At 33.0% G+C, this 21,071-nt stretch overlaps 1 protein-coding gene across 1 annotated transcript; it reads left to right on the plus strand.

Moving 5' to 3' along the window:
* Positions 1-4,133: 4,133 nt before the first annotated feature.
* On the plus strand, positions 4,134-18,812 carry LOC110897366 (serine carboxypeptidase-like 34). Its single transcript, XM_022144121.2, has 9 exons — positions 4,134-5,498; positions 12,735-12,842; positions 12,967-13,062; positions 13,570-13,662; positions 13,785-13,873; positions 13,955-14,239; positions 15,344-15,480; positions 16,199-16,397; positions 18,324-18,812. The coding sequence occupies exons 1-9, from the start codon at positions 5,129-5,131 to the stop codon at positions 18,471-18,473; spliced, it is 1,527 nt and encodes a 508-aa protein (XP_021999813.2). The 5' UTR covers positions 4,134-5,128; the 3' UTR covers positions 18,474-18,812.
* The last annotated feature ends 2,259 nt before the right edge of the window (positions 18,813-21,071 follow it).

A 21,071-nucleotide genomic window follows, 5' to 3' on the forward strand; every position in this document is an offset into this window, starting at 1 on the left:
GTTTTTAGTCTCAAGACTTCACGACAGGTCTGGTGTGCTCTTGAAAAAGCATACCAACATGACTCCCTTGAACGCCGCCTTACCCTTCGTGATTTTCTTTGCCAACTTCAGAAATGAAACTCCTCAGTTACAGAATATGGACACAAATTCAAGACGATTTGTGACTAGTTGACCGTCATTGATCATCTCGTTGATAACATGGACCAAAGCCACTGGTTTCTCTGTGGTTTAGGATCCTCCTTCGAGACCTTCTCCACTGCTCAACATGTTATTTCTCCTACCCAGTTGTTTCGAGATCTCTTATCAAAAACTTAAAATCATGAGCTTTTTATGCAGTCAATTCATGGGTCTTCTACACCGCAAGCCGCTTTTGTTGCCCAAGGAAAACACTCAAATGATTATTGCAGCTCTCGTGGACGAGCATGGGGTAACTCTGGTGTCTCGGGATGTGGTCGTGGACGTCGACCACCTCATTGTCAGCTTTACCGAAAAGAAGGTCATTATGCAAACTCATGTCCGAGTCTTTCAACCTTTGAACACCAAGCACTAACACTTGATGCAAATCTTGCTCAAGCGTTTCATGCAAACAGTCACGTCATAAATGACACTCCAGATTGGTGTACTGATACGGGAGCAACCGCACACATGATACCCACTGTCGATAGCCTTGATTCATCCCTACCTCATACCGGTAACGATTATATTACTTTTGGTAATGGTAACATTTTACCGTTGTCTCATATTGGCACCAAAACTATTACCGCTCAGATTTTTTTAAAGGATGTTCTTGTTGTTCCAAATCTTACTAAGAAACTCCTTTCCATCAGTAAAATCACTTTCGGTTTACCGGTTGACGTTTTATTTTCTAACACTTAGTATCACATTCAGGATCGCAAAACTAGATAAGTTCTTGCACGGGGAACCTGTAACAACGGTCTTTACACTCTACAAAATGGCCAACACATCTTCTTTGTAGCTGCGTCATCACATCGAGCCTCATTCGAGAGATGGCATAGTCGGCTAGGTCATGTTTCGTTTGATGTCGTTTCTTTGTTAAATAAACTTGGTCAGTTATCTGTTACTTCATTGTTACCCAAACCAGGCATTTGTTCCTCGAGTAAATTATCTAAGATTCATCATTTACCTTATAATAAAAATCACAAACGTGTCTTACACGTTTTAGATTTAATTCATTGTGATTTGTGGGGACCGACTCCCATACCATCATCCGATGGTTACTTGTATTATGTGGTTTTTATTGACGATTTCTCTAGATTCACGTGGTTTTATCCCCCTAAAGCTAAAACATAATTTTATAATGTTTTGTTGACGTTTCTAGATTTTGTGCACGCTCAATTTGCACGAAAAGTAAAGATTTTTCAAAGTCACGGGGGAACAGAATTCACAAATAATCGGGTCCAACAACTGTTTCAACAACACGGTATTCATCACCGTCTTTTGTGTCCTTATACGTCTTCTCAAAATGGATGTGTAGAACGTAAACATAGGCACATTACGGAGACAGGTCTTGCAATGATGTTCAATTTCGAGGCACTCGCAACCCTTTAGGTAGACGCGTTCACCTCGGCCACATATATTATTAATCGTCTACCGACACCCGTTCTTAACAATAAAGCTCCCTTTATGCTTCTCTATGCCCAAGTACCATCCTACATTTCTCTACGGGTATTTGGGTGTCGTGTTTTTCCATATCTTAGAGATTATACATGACACAAACTGTAAATGCACTTGTGTGATAAGTGTTGGATTTCTAATTGTTTATGGTCTAAAAAGTAAACTTGTAAATGTCTTATGTTTGTGTGAATTTACTATGTGTGTCCGTGTTTATGAGGGTTCGGATTAGGGTTTGTACCCGAATCCGAGTTTATGATAGTCTTTGTAGTCCGGACTTAGGGATATTTCCCTAGTCCGAATTTATGGAAGCCTTAGTTGGTAACTCGGAACATCTTATGTGATTTCCGAGTTTGTAGTCTTTTGGGCTTTGGGCCTTGTGATGTTTATCCGGATATGTGTGTGTCTTGTATAAATACATTAATGGAATGATGACAAGACCGCGATTCTTTTGTGGAAAGTTTCCTTTGCAAGAAAACCCTAATCATTGTGTGTGACGTCACATCTCTGAGAATACTCTGTGTATTCTCAGATCATCTTCTTCTACTCTTTCTTGTCCAAATCCCTACGGTGGTTATCACATGGTGGATCAAAATATTGACTTGACTTAGACACAAAAGAAACACTTTGACCTTTAGATCTATTACTAAACAACCTATGTGATTCTTCATAGAAAAAGCAACCTTGACAGAAGGAAATAGTTCTCTTGTTAACAAGTTTGTTCTCAGGGCCGGTTCTTGGGCCGGTTATCCCGTGCTGACGCCCAAGGCCCAATTTTTCAAAGGGTCCGGAAGGTTTTTATAAGCTTTTATATATATACTAATATATATATATATATATATATATATATATATATATATATATATATATATATATATTTAATATATGTATCCATTTATTATGCAAAAAAGTGTTGGTGGTGGAGTGGAAAAACCATCTCAAGATAATATAAAGGTCTCAAGTTCAAGTATTGGCTCCACCACTAAAGTTTCATTTTTTAATTCATTTCCCCTTAACCACAATTTTGGGCGTGGTTTTTTTGTCGCCCGAGGCCCAAATTTTTTTGAGAGTTCTCGGGGACGGCTCTGTATGTTCTCACAAGTTGATATACATCATCAAGTCCCATGAGAAACTGCATTAATTTTATCAAAGTAGTAAAATCATTGTAATCTTTTGTTGCCTGATTTTGTTGCCTGTCATGAACAGGTAGGCAGATGAAGCATAATAGCAAACTGCTTCCACATTGTAGTTAGTTTATTATAATATTTAGCAACAGTGCTACCATTTTGAGAATTACTATTTATCTTCTTTTAAAGATCATAAACAACAGAACCATCTACTTTATCATAGGTTTCTTTTAGATCAGTCCATACCTCAGAGGTAAGTTTCGAAAAAACTTGCCCTAGAAGCAACTCTTCAGACACAGAGTTTAACTACCAAGTAAGAACAACAAAATTGCACATATCCCATTAATTTGCTAACACATCATCCTTAGATTTCTCACATTTACCATCTATAAATCCATATTTATTTTTAGCTTCTAAATCTATTTTTGTTGCACTAGACCAAACAGAATAATTTTCAGTTCCTTTTAGTTTTATACTAACAATAGTCAAAGCACTTGAATCACTGGGATGTAAATATAATAGATCCCCAATTTCAAGTTTACTAATAAGTGACACGGAAGAACTTGGTGCATCCATTTTAACACACAACAATTATCAAATAAGAACACAGATAACCACCTAGTTAAGCAACAAAACCCTAAGGCGAAACTGTGTCAGGGGGCAGATTCCAGGTTCTTCACTCAATGGTGCCTGGACAAGTATTAACACAAAAGCCAACATCTAGATAACAAACAAAAAAGAATAAGATGCACAAATACAACAACAATAATGCAACAGATAGCACAGTGACTCGGTCAACCACCGGCCCAAATTACTCCAACAACAAGATACTAAAGAGAGAGAGAGTAGGAATGATCTCACAGAGAGCGTATAACTCCTTTAGAATATCTGAATTGTAATCTTCTAGGGCTACAACTTACGGATCAAAAGAAACTGCAAAAAAATCTGGTCAGTTTACCATGTAATCTTCTAGGATTAGAAAGACCAAAACAGATCTAAACACTAACTACAAGGCTTTGAAGATTCCCCAAATAAATCCAACAAATACTAATTAGGATTTCCAAATCTTGAACAAGCGTGATTCCCAATAACACTCCAATCAACTCCACGTACAAAAGGTTTCTGAGTCTAGAAACCTTCAAATAACCCAGAATCGAACAACGAACAAGAGATTATATCAGCGGAATACACTATCAAGAGCATATAAGCTCTAATACCATGTAGTAAATAACCGTATGAACTATAGATCAAACACAACACAGATTATAGTGACAAAACGGTGACCAATACTTTTATTATTTGACCCAAACCAAAAAACTCCCAACCAAACCCTAGATCTTACAATATGTAAGATCTGTATGAATCATACACAATACAAGATCAACTGGATCATACAAAATGAACAACAACAATACAAGATCCAACCGGATCTAACCAAGACAAGAACGAGAGAGAATACAGAGAAAACTGGGAGTGAATAATGAACAAAGAAACCCTAATTTTCCTTTTATATCAGCTCCTAACTTGATGTTTCCAACTACATCTCCATGTCTCATGTTATGACAGCTTTTACCCTTCAAGTATTAAACCTTCAATACTTATAACACTTCAGTCCCTCAAGTAAAATACCTGCAAACTTTACACCCTGATCAGTTATAGCCAATAACAACTTGTAATAACAACTTGTAATAATAACTTTAATAAGTTGTTACAACCAACATTGTACCGTCTAGTGCAACATGAATCAGAAAATCTCAACCCCTGTTATTTTAACAGTAGACGTAAAATGTGTACGCTCATTGCTTCGTGTTAACATATAACGATTAGACCGAAACGTAAAATATAGAAAAGAATAACTAAGTTGATTTAGGACCAGTGCGTTGCGATGAGACTGTTAATTGGTAAAAAAATAGAAATAAAAAAGTTGAACCACAGACGCACGTTGCAGCGTCTTAACTCACAAAATTTAGATCAAAACGTTAAATGAAAAATTTGTAAAAGATGAAAGTATAAAAGACTAAAGCTGAAAGTAGAAACGTGTTTAGTTAAAAATAAAGTGTTTTGTGATAAATTTTTAATTGATGTAAAGTAAAGGGGTTAAAATATAATAACATAATAGTACCTACAGAAATCAAATTTCTTTGTCATCAACCACAAACAAAAAAACAGTTCTTAATAAAAATTTGCTTACCCTGTAAATGGCAACCATTGATTGGATGAAAAAAAAATAGTAAATATAAGTCAATAAATTAACAGAGGGATAATATCAATCAAAGTCTTCGTATTAATTAATAGAAGAAAAGAAGAAAACAAGTTGTTGTGTAGGGTCCAATATAGATATTTCCAATGTTGATGCCAATGAAAATGAAATGAGTGTCCTATACATTAATGGTCAAAAACAACAGTTTGTATATATATACTGTCCTTCAATCATTTCAAACACACACACACACAAAATGCACACATCAAGGACATGTAGTTTTCTCCTCATTATATCAGTAGCTATATTCAGTTGGAGTGTGGCGGTTTCCGGCCAACAACTGCCAACGGGCCATGCGGCATTGCTCGAACAAAATGCCGATCGAGTGCTAGGTCTTCCGGGCCAACCTCCTGTTAGCTTCAGTCAGTATGCTGGATATGTTACAGTAAATGAAAGCCATGGTAGAGCACTGTTTTATTGGTTTTTTGAAGCTACAAAAAGCCCAAAAAAGAAGCCTCTCCTTCTATGGTTGAATGGAGGTAACAATTAATACTCTTTCTTTTATTTATTTTTTTACCATGGTAAATAGTTTTTTCAGTAAAAATGATCATGATTTAATAATCATATAATTAAGGTCAGCCATATACAATTTGTTGAATTATATGATATATTATCTAATATTTATCTATTTCAACTTGTTATTGTTGATCCCAATACTATTTCCATACCACAAATACCTTGGAATGATGGTATACATTGATTCGTGTGTATAATTAATATTATAAATTAAACAAATGCCTAAAAGAATATTTGTTTATTATAAAATCACATAAATAAATGATTTTGTTCAGTACAAAACCAAGCCAAAGGTTTTCTAGTGTATTAGCAGTCTTATAACCTTTCAAAGTGAAGGTTGTGGATTTGAGGCTTACCCGAGTTTTACTACAGTGAGTCTTCGGATGGTGGGCTTCCTCTGTAATGGTGGTGGGCCAGATCATCTGCGTCGTCTGCATTAGCAAACGTAGGTGGCCTTTTGCCATTAGGTTTACCCGAAAGATCAAACTTTTGTTGGTCGTAAAAAAATATACAAAACCAGTTTTAAGAAAAGAACTACGAGAACTGCATAAACATCCGTATCTGTTGTTTTGGATGAGATATACAAAACGTTTATCATAATGCAACTTTTTCTCTCTCCCTATTTCTTTATTATATTTATTCACTATGTACTAATTCATGAAAGGCTCTTAGTGTTGTTTACTTATACGCTCGCTTACGGTGTGCACGTAAAATGTATATACGTGTGAGCTTTCGGGGGTAAAAGTGAAATTGCACTAATTTTAATGTCATTTTACTAATTTCGTGAAAATAACGTTAAAAACGGTCATGTGGTGGCGTTGATAGCCGAAAGACAAAAGGGTACATACACTAATCAGTCTTTGTCCCAATTGTTGAGTGTTATGTGCCTTACGTCCAAGGTTTGATGCAAAACTATTGTCGAGTCGGGGGTCTCACTGAAAGCAGCCTCTCAATTTTTACGGGGTAGAGGTAAGGTTGTCTACATCTTACTATTCTCAGAATTTACCATAGCTTTGCTATTGATGTGATTTATTGCGTATGATAATGATAATAAGTGTTTTTTACTTGGAACTAATATTGTACCTCCTCTAATGATTACATATTATATTATAGGTGATAAGGGTGTAAGGAGTGGTTAAACACTTGAGAGTGGCAAACTAAAAAATCAACCAATGAGAGTGTGCCACGTCAATCAGAGAAAAATGTTTAAACTTTGGTGAAAAGTGTTGGCAATGGTTTAGACATTTAGTGAAGTGGTAAACTTTTTAAATAAAAAAAGGAAAAAATGTGATTGGTTGAGATTGGAATGGACCCCACCTCACACTACCCTCCTCTCTCTTCTTCCTCCTTCGCCGCATCGGCAAACCCTCACCGAATTGGTGAAGGTTTGATCGGTAAAGTTCATTGGCATTGGTTTGCCACTAGCCATCAAATCGGGGAAGTGGGTTTGCCGACCCCCACTCCCTACACCCTAATCAAACCAATCAAGTTTAAAATAAAATGCATCATAATCGTTTTCTATTATTTTTGTCGTACTCTGATTAGAAAGAACAAGAATAATGTAGTTCAGATAATAATGAGAGTGTAAATGTTTAACTAATAATAGTTCTTTTTTTTGTTTTGATGCTATTATTATAATTTAGACCATATAATCTAAATTAGTTGTATAATTTGTATGATTAACCTTTCATACTAACAATTATTAGACTAGTACCATATATATGCTCATGATTAATTTAGAGTATTTAACTTTTATTGATAAAAATTTTCAAACAGAGAAATTAGAGTGTTACCAAACAGAGAGCTAACAGAAAGCTGTTTATAATCTAACATTTTAGTTTGTAATTAGGTTCAAATTTTCAAAAGAACACTTTGAATATTCAAATAAGTTTCTATTGTGAAAACACTTGCTAGAATTAGACTAGAGACTTACATTTTATAATTGGTAACCATTACTATATTTAGTTGAAATGACACAATGTTTGGTGATTGGTGGTTATTCAGTTACCATCAGCAGTACCTTATTAGTAGAATGTCCTTCAATAATAACTTAGTTACAATTAATGTGTTAGCAATAACTCAGTTTATCGTTAATTGTCTAAAATGATGTCAATTGACAATTAGTGTTGACTGTTAATTATAGCCATAGTTATTGTTGAAGACACTTACTACCGACATAAAATTTTATGTTGGTTAGACTATTAACAAACCAAATGCTTTTAACATGATGTGGGCAAAGAGACACGTCATGAGCTCTGTCCCTTGGACCTCGTCAAAGGGTGATGACCTTGGAACCTCCTGGTGTGCTTCGCCCCTTTGAATCTTATGTTCGTTGGTGTTGGACTTCAGAATAGTCTTGAAGAACAAGCGTACACCTCACACCCTCTAAGTCAATTCAATCAACTAAAATAATATTATGCCCCTAAAACCACAACATCAATTGAGTTTTTTTAGATTGGTTTGAGTGATAGGACGCTATGCCACGTCGTTATAACAAAACTATTGTAAGTGTTGAATTGTAAATTTTAAAATAAACAAATAACATCTTACCTAATTTTTTTAACATCACATCTTACCTAAATAATTATTTTATCATGGTGTTAATTATCAATTTTAAGATTGTTGGCATCATATCTGCCAAACCCCTTTTGTCACGCATGACGCAATGCTGCTTTATTTATATATGGCAAGAATTAAGTATATTAATTCATAACATGATTTTTTTTTTTTTGAAAGGTTAATTCATAACATGATAAAGGAATAATAATTCTTTTGTAGTTTTTGTTTCACATTTTTTTGGATTTGGTCGTTGTTTGGTTACAGCTTAGTATGGTATTCGGTAGTCACATTTGGTCCTTTAGTTTTTTTTACCGTCTCTCCTTTCTAATACGTGTCATTATAAATTCGAATTCATCTATGTTTACGCCACATGAGTCACTTGATGTTAGAAATTCATGTTTTCATCTTCTGCTTTTTCCCGAGTTTGGTCATTGTTTGATTGTTACAGAGCTTGGTTTTACACACCTCCATGCAACGCTGGTAGCATAGTTTTACGTCCTCGTCCCGCAACGCTGGGAGCTTACAACTAGTTATAAATATAACATGTTTAAAACAAATGAAATAATATCATATATATATATATATATATATATATATATATATAGTTGCGAGAACTTAGAGAACTCGGACTTACCGTGTGAGTTTTGCCCCGATTTTTTCACACATACATATATGTACAATCATTATACATCTACATTATCAAACATAGATGTACACTACTTATGTTTCAATTTTAAACACGTATATACAAATATATATAGTTAAAAATTGACAATATACATATGTGTATATATCCAAAAAATAAAAACAAAAGTACACCTGAAATTAAAAGAGTCTGTATTCCATACTATGCAATTTTTTTTGCTTAGAAAAAATTGTATGGTCCAGAGTTATTTCATGCTTCTCAATTACCATAGTGATTCTTACATAACCTAGTCCTATATATATATGTATTAATATTAATTAACAAAACAGATAATTAAATTAATTAACCATTGTATTTGTGGAGTTTTTTCAAGTATGATATTGTTATTGCATATTTTTATGTGTATGTTTTTAGATACTAATACCTAATAACACCAAATGATGTGGGGCAACGCCTTCAGCCACATCAAGTGAGTATCGCCCCCAACCCCCCACTGTCAAATGGGGCGCTATACATGGCCTTAGCCACTTGTATCATTCAATCGGATTTCTTTTTTATCTACTTTTTAATATAATTAAAAAAGTCTGTATTCCACACTGTGCAAGTTAGCAATAAAGTCCACCGCTTATGTGTTGTCTACGTGTCACTTACGCGATAAAGCCCACCCTTAAAGGCTTTATCCAACACCACCCAACCTAATTGTAATAGTATTAGTAACTAATTTGATACAAGAATATTTGATGTTAGAAAACACATTTACTAGAAAACGTGGGAGAGGGGGAATGAAGCCAGTGGATTTATGGTCCTAAAGTTGTAGAATATTGTGGAAGTCAATTTTGTGGAGAAACGTATGAGTTAAGCAAAAAGCTACATGCAAAAGTTAATTCTAGATGCAAAAATAACTAAAAGTATAAGAATATATCATGATTATTGTTGTTATAATGTTTCTCTTTATAATTTTTATTACCTTTATAAATAAATAAGATGAATATTTATAATAATCGGAAGAGTTAATTACTTGTTCTTTTAAGCTCACATAGCCAATTAAGAACACCAAGCATGGGCCTATCAATAATTGCATACGAATTAAACCTATAATTCTAGTATTGTGTAAATAATTATTTGGTCATCAACGCAAATGACACTCTTTGTTTCACTAGCGTGGGGTGGCAATGAGCTTCCATAAAAATGGTTTATAGGGTAAACATTCTTGAGATACGGTTGTGTATAGTGGGTTAACGCTCTCATGTCAAATCAGCATGAGGCGTTAAACACCACTCTTCATTGTTAATTGGGGCGCCAATGGCTCCCTCCGACATTGGGATGGTCGGCATCAATGAAGAAAAGGTGGGGCCCACCACAACAACCAATCACATTTATTCCTTTTTTTTCATTTTTTTTCTTTAATTTCATGATGTAGCTATTCCATCACACATAATTAAATTATTGAGTGGATTAGTTATTGTCTTTTTGCTTATTTGACATTGACGTGATAACACTTTTTAGAAGGTTTAGGGGTTGTTTGACAACATCTGAATGGTTAAGTGCTGAACCAGTAAGAGGTCTGAACCACTAAGAGCCTGTATAATGCTTAACCGTTAAGAGACAAATGTATGACCAATTCAGATTAGAGGTCTTAACTATTCAGACTCTGTATAAATCTTAACCATTCAGAGGCAAATGTCTAAACCATTTAGACATCTGCTCATGAAACAAATAGTCTGAATCATTAAATGTTGAATCAGTAAGAGGTCTGAACCATTAAGAGACTCATTAAAAGGTAAACAAACCGCTCCTTACTTATTCCACTTCATATACTTAACTTTTTGAAAAGTTAGCTTACACAAGTTCTATATTGACAGTCATAAAAAGTTGGTTAATGGAAAATATCAATATAATTTACATGTGTTTCTCTATATAACTTTTTAAAATATAATTAACAATTGAAATTTTAAAGATATATATGTGAAAATTGCATAATCTCTTAAGGAATCCAAAAAGTATTGGACTAGAGAACTCGATACTCTTATGTAAAGTATGTACATCTAGAGACGTTATTGTCCTTATACTCTTAAGCATATGCTATCAAGACTTCGATTCAAAGCACTTGCATAGTTGCATGTTCTTTTCATAATTGGGAAGACCAAACCACATGTTAACTATTTAAATTTCTTTACTATCAATCACTTATGAAAATCGTACACACGTTCACTTTATATATAAAAATGTAACTAAAGTGATGGAAATAAACAAAATGTGTGATAAGTCTAGACACATCATAGGATCATCAATATTACAATTGCTCCCACTTGCATTTATCTTTATTGGATTTATAAACAGATCTTTAAATATTTTAAATGAAGAAAAAATGTTATCTCGTGATGGCACCATTCATCATTCATAGAAATGTACAAAAGCATTTGGTCCCCCTCCCCCTTACTCCAACCCCCACCCCCCATTTAATTGAGACCACTTTGCTTTATTCCTCCATTTATGACTTTTATTATAGTACCCTTTTATTAATGGGTAAATAATTTCACGTATAAATCTACCCTACTCGTGGTTATATACAAGGTCGATTTTTCGATCACCATGAAACCATGCCCTCCGTCAGGTTCAAACTAGATTAAAGCCTAGATTCGTTCCTTCAACCAAATGTTCCTCGAAACAAGGGCGTAGCTTTCAAGGGGCCTGGAGGGGCGCCCAACCCCCCCGAAATTTTTGCTCAGTGTTATGTATGTACGTTTTGTGTAGAATTTTTTAGGTATATACGTTTTCGACCCCTCGGTTTTATAAAAAAAAAATTACTTATATAGAATTTTTAGGTTCTGTGACTTCCGACCCCCGGTGGAAATTTTCAGGTTACGCCACTGCCTCGAAAATAATCAAAGCAGGAATCGAACCTACATCTCCACTACGGAGGGCAGGTCTTTTGACCACTAGACCAACATCTCATATTATACTATTAAAGTTTTGGGAACAAAATGTCAATTATTTTTAATTTAGAAATCTTAAAATTAAATATATATTCAATGATAACATTATGGTATCTTGAAGTATTTAATTATTTGTTTGAATAAGATAAATATTATAATAATTTATCTAGAAAGTAATGAGGAAAAAAAAAACTATTTTTGATATAGAATCTTTTAGCATTATGAGCATGCGATACAACGTTGTTATCACCTTTAAATTATTCTTTAAAGGCCATTAAAAAAAATAAGAAAAAACAAAAAAAAATATATATATTTCAAAGTTCCTAACGGGTTGTCTAATAAAGCGATAAAGGGACTTTTTTTTAATAGGGCCGTTTGATACTTTGACCCAATATTCTCAATAAAAAGGTTGTCAGCTTTTAGGCCCACCCAAAATCTGACAACGGCCCATCAAGCTTCTTAAAACAACTCACCAATAAATATGTATTTTGTTTTATTACTTTTTATTATTTAACATAGAATATTTATTACTTTTTATTATTTAACTTAGAATAGTTTACAAACGAGCGATGAAACGTAATAATAAGTAAAATTTTGTTTGTATATTTTTTTATTCATTATTTTTATTATTATTTCTAAGCAAACTAGTTAGTATTTGAAAATATTATTTTAAAGTTGAGAGACAATTAATATTGTTTAATATTTTTAAAAAACTTTAATTCCGGATTCGATAAGTTGGTGCTCGATAAAACATACAATAAACTTATAATGTTTGAAGATGAAAGTGTATGCAACAAACATATCAAACGTATATTCTAGATAAATGTTACAAGTTTACTTACTATTTACTTTCATAGATATATAAATACATTAGTATATAAAGTATATCCTTTCAGGGGCGGACCTAGGTAGACGGGTGGGTGGACGTACCCCTTGAAAATTTGGCTAAACTTCTCGTTCACCCCCTCAGAAAAGAATTTCAGTGTCCGCCACTGTTTGCTTTTATGTATATTAAACTGTTCATGTTATTTAACCTTAGCTTTTGAATTATAATACAGGTCCTGGATGTTCCTCTATTGGGTTTGGAGGGTTGGAGGAGTTAGGACCTTTTGTAGTCCAAAAGGGCAAATCAAAACTCGTTTTAAACAAAAATTCTTGGAATAAAGGTAAATAAATGAAAGTTATTAATTAGTTAATTATATCTATATTTTAATCATCATAATAATCTTATCAAGTTGACCAACATACGATCATACTATTACAAACGTTTACTTTGTTGTTTTGTCATAGCTGCAAACTTGTTATTTCTTGAGTCCCCGGTTGGTGTTGGATTCTCGTACACCAACACGAGCAGTGACATCAAAAAGCTCGGTGACAATGTTACAGGTATATTTTACATACATACATATACACACAGGCATACATCTTTACCTATAAACTTATACATACATACATACATACATACATACATACATACATACATACATACATACATACATACATACATACATACATACACACATACACACATACACACATACACACATACACACACACACACACACATACATACATACATACATGCATACATGCACAAAACACACATGCACACACATATATATAGAGATATTAAAATCAGAATGCAAGAATCACATAAAGAATTGTCCCCTTTATATGTAGGTGTAATATATAAGGTTGATATGTAACCATTTATATAACTTTCTTTCTCTTTCCCACTAAATCAAAATCAGTAAAGTACTAATACTAATGTATTATACTTTGTATTAATTCAACATTACAGTTCTAATTAAAATTTGCTATGTATCTCTAATTTATATTTAAATAAATACCCTTTTTTCGGCTTGCTAACCATTTATATTGATGTTTGAAAAGCCCATGACGCATACACATTTCTCCTCAAGTGGTTTACAAGATTTCCCCAGTACAAGACCCATGAATTCTACATTGCCGGTGAAAGCTATGCAGGTAATATAAATACAATATATACATACATATATATAATTATATATTCCGTTAGTGAATTTTCATATGTAAAAGCCAGTTTTTAAATTTCTAGTAGTGAACTAACACACATATTTGTATTTTAGGGCACTATGTTCCACAGCTAGCGGAACTCATATACGATAAAAACAAGATCATACCCGAGCAAGACCGTATAAATTTCAAGGGAATTATGGTTAGAATGCAAATATACTTTTTTTTTAACAAAAAATGTACTCGATTTTGTCGAAATATTATGAAACACAAGAAAATGCAGATTGGAAATGCGTTGCTAGACGATGAAACTGATCAAACTGGAATGATCGATTATGCTTGGGATCATGCAGTGATATCGGATCGTGTATATCATGATGTACATACTAAATGCAACTTTAGCAACCCCAAATCATCTAATGCTTGTGATACCGCGTTGAGTGAATACTTTCAAGTTTACAAAATTATCGACATGTATAGCTTGTATGTGCCATCGTGTGTCGATGATAATTCTACCCAACGTACGCAAATGCAAGGCAATGTTTCCCCTCTCACTTTCTCCAAGCATGTGAGTACTTATTCAATGTTAATTAATTAGAGATGTATTTTAAAGTTTGGTGGTTTAGGAAATAGAAAAGTGTTTCTAAATGGTTTTTTAGTTCATGTTGGTTTTTAGGTAGTCCATTTGTTGAGAGAGCGAACTTTAACAACTCTGCTTTTTGAGGGACAGGTTTCCTTGAATGGTTTTTTTTAGTGGACTTAATTTCAACTAATTTTCATTTTTTTTTCAATAATTCGTTTGATGTATAACTTATTTTTTTAATAGCTTGTTATATTTAGCATTTTATAAAAATCTAAATACCCAGCTTTGTTTAAAAAATAAGATATTGGATTTAAATAACCCAAACTTTCACCAATTGACCGATAACACTCACGACTTTCGATTTGTACCCCAACACTTCCAACTTTCAACTTATTTTCCTCTAGCACTTCCTAACTAACCGGACCCTAACTCAGTTAGTTTTTGCTGATGTGGCATCTGACATCGGCTAACTAGGTTAAGGTTCAGTTAGTTAGGGAGTGCTAGAAGAAAATAAGTTAAAAGTTGGGACTGTTGTGGTACAAATCGAAAGTTGAAAGTGTTATAAGCCAACTGATGAAAGTTTGGGTTATTTAAATCCAATATTCCTCAAAAATTATATCAACATTCAGATGTAAGTACATAGTTTTGTTAGAACCTATTTTTTTTTAAAGATAAAGTATTTTTGTCTCATAGAATATAAAAAAAAATACTTTTCAAAATAAAAATTATGACATATGTCCTGCCTTGATTGCAGTGGCGGATCCAGAAAATCTGCATAGGGGTAACGTTTCAATAAAAAAGGGTAACGAAATAAAAAAAAAAAAAACGTCAGATTTTTCCAAAATTTACACTAGCATAGGTTCAGTCCGATTTTAACCAATTGCGCATTCTAAATCATTATCAGGTAAACAACAAAGATTTTTGCCACAGCTTTTTCTCATCACAAAAAGGCATTACTGTGGATTTACGATAGCTAAAATTGCTTTAATAGTTTATTTTTCAGTCAGTTTAGCGAGTCATTACTTTATAACTTTACCGAAATTTTAAAATATATTTATAACTTTACATTCTGTTTAAACTTGATTGCAGAAAGCATGGCACTCGAAACCAACCGGGTACGACCCGTGTCAATCAGACTATACCGAGTCATATTTAAACAAGCCAAACGTTCAAGCCGCTCTCCATGCTAACACCACAAAAATCCCTTACCCATGGACGCATTGTAGGTAACATTTCACGCAATCCCTTATGTAGTTATGATCATGTGCGGCCTTTATGGTGTACGGGGAGGACCACCGCACAGGACTCGTGATTTTGAGGGACACGTGTTTTTTAAAAAAAAAAAAAAAAATCTGATATAATGTTATTTTTTTTTAAATAGTATACTCATTCCAATTCCAATATAGGCCATTTACAAATCAATTTTTATGGTTTAGAAGTTAGCCCATTAGCATTCACATCCAATTCATCAAATTATACATACATCCTACTAAAAAACAACTCCTATATCAATATATTTTCACTACAAACAAATACTTTTTCTCTCTCCTTTTCAATTAAATAATATTATCATTACATTTTTCTCTCTCCTTCACTCACAACCACTTTCAATATATATTAAAAAAATTATAGTGGGTGAACAGTGTCCCCTCAAATATACAGATGAACAGTAACATTTTCTCTCTCCTCTACTCACAACCACTTTTTATACCCTTTATAATATAAAAACTCCCCCTCACATATTTAGGTTTAGTGAGCCCTTTTTTATAGTTTAAATTGTAATTGCATTGTTTATCGTTAAGCCATAAGGGCATATTTTTTCAAGCTCGAACAATGTATATGAATTCTTAAAGACGCTTTCTCTGGTTATGTTCATCAATCCAAACATTTGTTGTTTTTTTGTTATAACTTATAACTAATGAGCAACTATGTGCTTATAAACAGTGATACTATAACATTTTGGCACGATGCTCCGGCTTCGGTACTTCCGATCATAAAAAAACTTGTTGCTGGTGGAATTCGAGTTTGGGTTTATAGTGGAGACACTGATGGAAGGATTCCGGTGACCTCTACAAGGCTCTCATTGAGAAAACTTGGGCTGAAAACACTGGAAGAATGGTCTCCATGGTACAGTAAAAGTCAGGTAACGGAATTAAATTTTGTTTAAATTTGTTATCTTTTTGTGATTGCTTTGTTTTATTACTTAGGACCAAATATGTTACGTTTATGTATAAATTTGGACTATCGGTATAGTGTCTCATAGTTGGAGACCAATTTAAAATTTTGACGTATCAGAAGTACTTTACTCTAAGGGCATGTTTGGGTAAGCTTTTTGAAACAACTTATTGATTTATTGGCTTTTTGAAAAGTCATAAGCTTCAAAATGATGTTTGGCAATGAGAGTGTATGTGAGGGGAAAAAGCCAATAAGTCAATAAGTCACTCCATACTGACTTTTCTAAAAAGTCAATAAGTCAATAAGTCAATAAGTTGTTTTAAAAAGATTACCCAAACATGCCCTAAGTTTTTTCAAACCGATTTTGCTACCAAAAATTAATTGTATTTCTTTTCCCAAACGTCTTCTGACAGGATATTAACTACTTTAATCTTTGGGTAAATTGATTTTTGAGTCTCTGTGTTTTAGTAGTTTTAACTAGTTGAGTCCAAAAGCAAAGAGTTTAACGACCTGAGTCCCTATAAGCATTTTCTTTAACCATTTGAGTCCAAATTTTAACATTCTGAGTCCAATTTTTTGGACTCAAATCGTTATAAAATGAACAAAATTGGACTCAAAACGTTATAAAATAAATGACTAGAGACTCAGGGCGTTAAACTTTTTGATTTTGGACTCAAGTGGTTAAAACCACTAAAACACTGGGACTCAAAAAGAAATTTACTCTTAATCTTTTTATTAGGTATGTGACCGAAATTAATTTTAATTTAATTTTTTAAGTTCATTTTTTGACCAGATATCTATACTATAACTTAAACACAAAGTCGGTAGAAATCCCACCGGCTTTGCGTCCCCTTCCCCATACTTTCATGATATTGCAATTTTAGTTCTTTGACTTTAATACCTTCAAAGTTACATAAAATAAAAAATTTAGTCTCTAAACAACTACTCCATTTTACACATAGTTTGCTTTTGACACCCTAACTTTGTGATAGTTTCCTTTTCAGCCCCAACTTTGTTATAGTTTCCTTTTTACCCGAAAACTTTATCAAATTTTATCTTTACCTTTTCTTAGCACTTAAGTTTAGGAAATGCAATTTTTAACCACTTAACTTTTTATGAACGTTGTAAATCCCACTTTGACCCCATCGAGAGTTTTTGGCTTGACGATATAAATTCGAGTTAGTCGGGTCGCGTATAATACGTTATGATTGTACAATATAAATTCGATTTACGTTACGTTTTGATCCAATCGCAATGCAATTATAGGATACATTGAGTTTAATCGGATACGTCAAAACGTACGTTTTCATATGGTTAACACATCACATAACGCTTGGACTAATCCGTTTGATATTTGTGAAATACCAGCACCGCAACGCGCGCGGGTCTTATTACTAGTTACTAGTTAATTTTAAACTTGAATTTATTTATTTTTAATTTGTTATGGTCAGAAGTTAGTTTTAAATTTTAATTTGTCTGTGACAACTTTGTAACCGGATATTACCCTTTTATTTATATTAATTGCTATTTTTTATATGACCCTCTTGAAACTAAGGATGAACATTTGGTATCAGATATCGGTCCTGAATCAGTACCGTACCATTTATATTTGGTACCGGTACCTATTTTTCTCCATTTTTCGGTACTGTTACCGGTATTTTGGTATATTTACCGGTAAATACCGGTACCGTACAGGTAACCATTTTCTTCATTTTTCGGTACTGGTCCAATACTATGTTCATCCCTAGTTGAAACAATTGTAATATTTAGGACTATTTTATGACCTAAACTATTGCGATCGCTATTATTGCACCGACGGTCACTTCCATAGCTAAAATTTTGATAGTTTTTTTGGTCACTAACAAACACCTAAGATCTATGTTTGTTGTTTTAGGTTGGTGGATGGACTATTGTATACGATGGATTGATGTTTGTAACTATTAGAGGAGCTGGACATCAAGTACCTACTTTTAAACCCAAGGAAGCCCTTCAACTTGTTACACATTTTTTATCCAATCAAAAGCTGCCACCTGTACCATTTTAATTTATAACCAACTACAAAATCATATACACCCACAAAATGCATTCATTGTGGGTAACATTGTGTCTTTGTTTGATTCTGATACAAAGGATCTAAAATTTGATTCAAACCGAATTCGAATAAAAATATTTGAATTCGGGTTGTTATTGTAAGTCATCAAACAAATAAAGTATCATTTTTTTTTAAATTTATGAAGTATAATTGTACCTTTTTGGCATATTATTCATGTTATTGTAAATATTTGGACTAGTTACATGAGTGTGTAATTATTTTACGTACATTGTAATTGTATTTAATTAATAAACATTCAGATTTATTGTAACATAACAAACTTTGATTTTATTACCAGCCGTTTCATTTAATTGAAGTGGAGGGGGCATGTGTTAATGTGTTATGCTAATGTTATGTATGAGTTGGTGGATCTCATAGAAATATTTCTTGTTTAAAATCAAATTCAAAACAAAGATGTTTTTTTATTTATTTATCATTCTTTGGATAAACTGCACATATAAATTACCCTTCTGCTTTCCTGAAAATTATTTATTTCATCGCTTTATTGATTTTTAATAAATAAACAGAGATAGTGATAGTCATAATATATTTAAAGTTATAATACAAATGATTCTTTATTTGAATCATTTTATGTGAGTATTATGTGCAATGATATGAAGGTTTTGTTATTTTGCATCATATTAGGCTGCAATTATTTTCAAATGGGGATATCGGTACCACATCACTTTCAACTTTCAACTTATTGGCTGATAGCACTCCCAAACTAACTAAATCCTAACTCAATTAGTTTTTTTTTTTTTGCTGATGTGCCACTTGTGTGGTCATGTGGCATCTAAAATGGAATTTTTTGATGACGTGGCGTCTGACTTGGCTTTTTGCTAACATGACATCTGACTTGGCTTTTTGATTACATGGCAGTTGATGTGGCACTGGTTTGGTGATGTGGCAGCTAATGTCAGAGAGAGGACTGTGTTAGTGTTAGGTTAGTTTGGGAGTGTTAGCCAAAAAAATAAAAGTTGAGAGTGGTATGATACAAATCAAATGCTGAGAGTGCTATCAACCAATTAATGAAAGTTAGGGTTATGTAATTGAATATCCCTTTCAAAAGAGTATGAAGAGAAACTCCACTCACGAGTAGGGTTAGATTAAAAAAAGCGTCCTAATAATCTCACACCCTAAAATCTTAATTTCACACCCTGTATACGGGCCGAAATAAAATGATTTAACATGACAAATATTTGGTCGTATAATGTCATATGGCTCGTATAATGTTATACGACTCGTATACATAGAGAAAATATTAGGCCGTATAACATTCTATACAGGTTGTATAACATTATATGGGTCGTATAACATTATATGATGTTTTGGTCGTATAACATTATATGAGTCGTATAACATTCTATACGGGTCGTATAATGTTATACGGCTCGTATACATAAACAAAAAAACATTCCCTGACATCTTTTTTTTTTTTTTGCAACAATCAGTTATAGTTATACGGCCTGTATAAATCTATACGGGACATATACATGTAGGGGTCTGAAAATAAGATTTTAAGGTTATGAGAATAGTAACACTCTAAAAAATCAATATGCAAAAGTGGGCTTAATCACTTGGACAGCAATCCTCTGTTGGGCCAGCTACTTCAACTCCAACAGCCCAATACGGTGTTTGGAAAAAATAAGTCTGCAAAAGTGGGCTTAGTTTACAAGACCCCCTTTTGATACTGCTTATTGTTCATTTGTCATCAAGAGTTCATGACCCCTTTTGATACTTGAGAGTAGATTTCTGATGATTGTACCTAAGCTAATATATCCATATAAAATTGTTAATTCTTGCAAGGCTGTACATTGGGTTTAGAGACTTGTACATAAGTTCAAAAAACGTTGATTTGCCCTTTGAGTTAATTAAAGAAAAACAAACACAGTTAGTGAGCGGACTGAAATGATACGTTTTGGCAACCACAATGTTTTTCTTGACAAAATAATAAAAAAATGATCAAACAACAAATCTAACCAACTCCAACAGACCAAAACAACAATTTACTCGATACTTAATTTCATAATTTTTAAAGCGCTTTTTCCCGGTTTTAACATAATAACTTGGTAATTGTTGTGAAATAAATGTGAACCTATATATACTAAAAAATTAATAAGAAATTACTCTAATGAAAACAAAGGTTATTAAAAATTATCAAAACACTAAATCTGACCAATTCCAACAGACCAAAACAACAATTTACTCAATACTCAATTTCATAATTTTTAAAGCGGTTTTTCCCGGTTCTAACATAATAACTGGGTAATTGTTGTGAAACATTTTCCCAAAAAATAATAAGAAATTACTCTAATGAAAACGAACGTTATTAAAATTGACGAAACAATAAATCTGACCAATCCCAAAATACCAAAACAACAATTTACTCAATACTCAATTTCATAATTTTAATACATTTTTTTCCCGATTCTAACATAATAACTGGGTAATTGTTGTGAAATAAACGCGCACCTATATATACTAAAAAATAATAAGAAATTACTCTAACGAATACAAAGGCCATTAATTATTATATTTGCAACTCTCATC

Source organism: Helianthus annuus, chromosome 13 (assembly GCF_002127325.2).
Source record: "Helianthus annuus cultivar XRQ/B chromosome 13, HanXRQr2.0-SUNRISE, whole genome shotgun sequence".
Taxonomy (NCBI): Eukaryota; Viridiplantae; Streptophyta; class Magnoliopsida; order Asterales; family Asteraceae; genus Helianthus; species Helianthus annuus.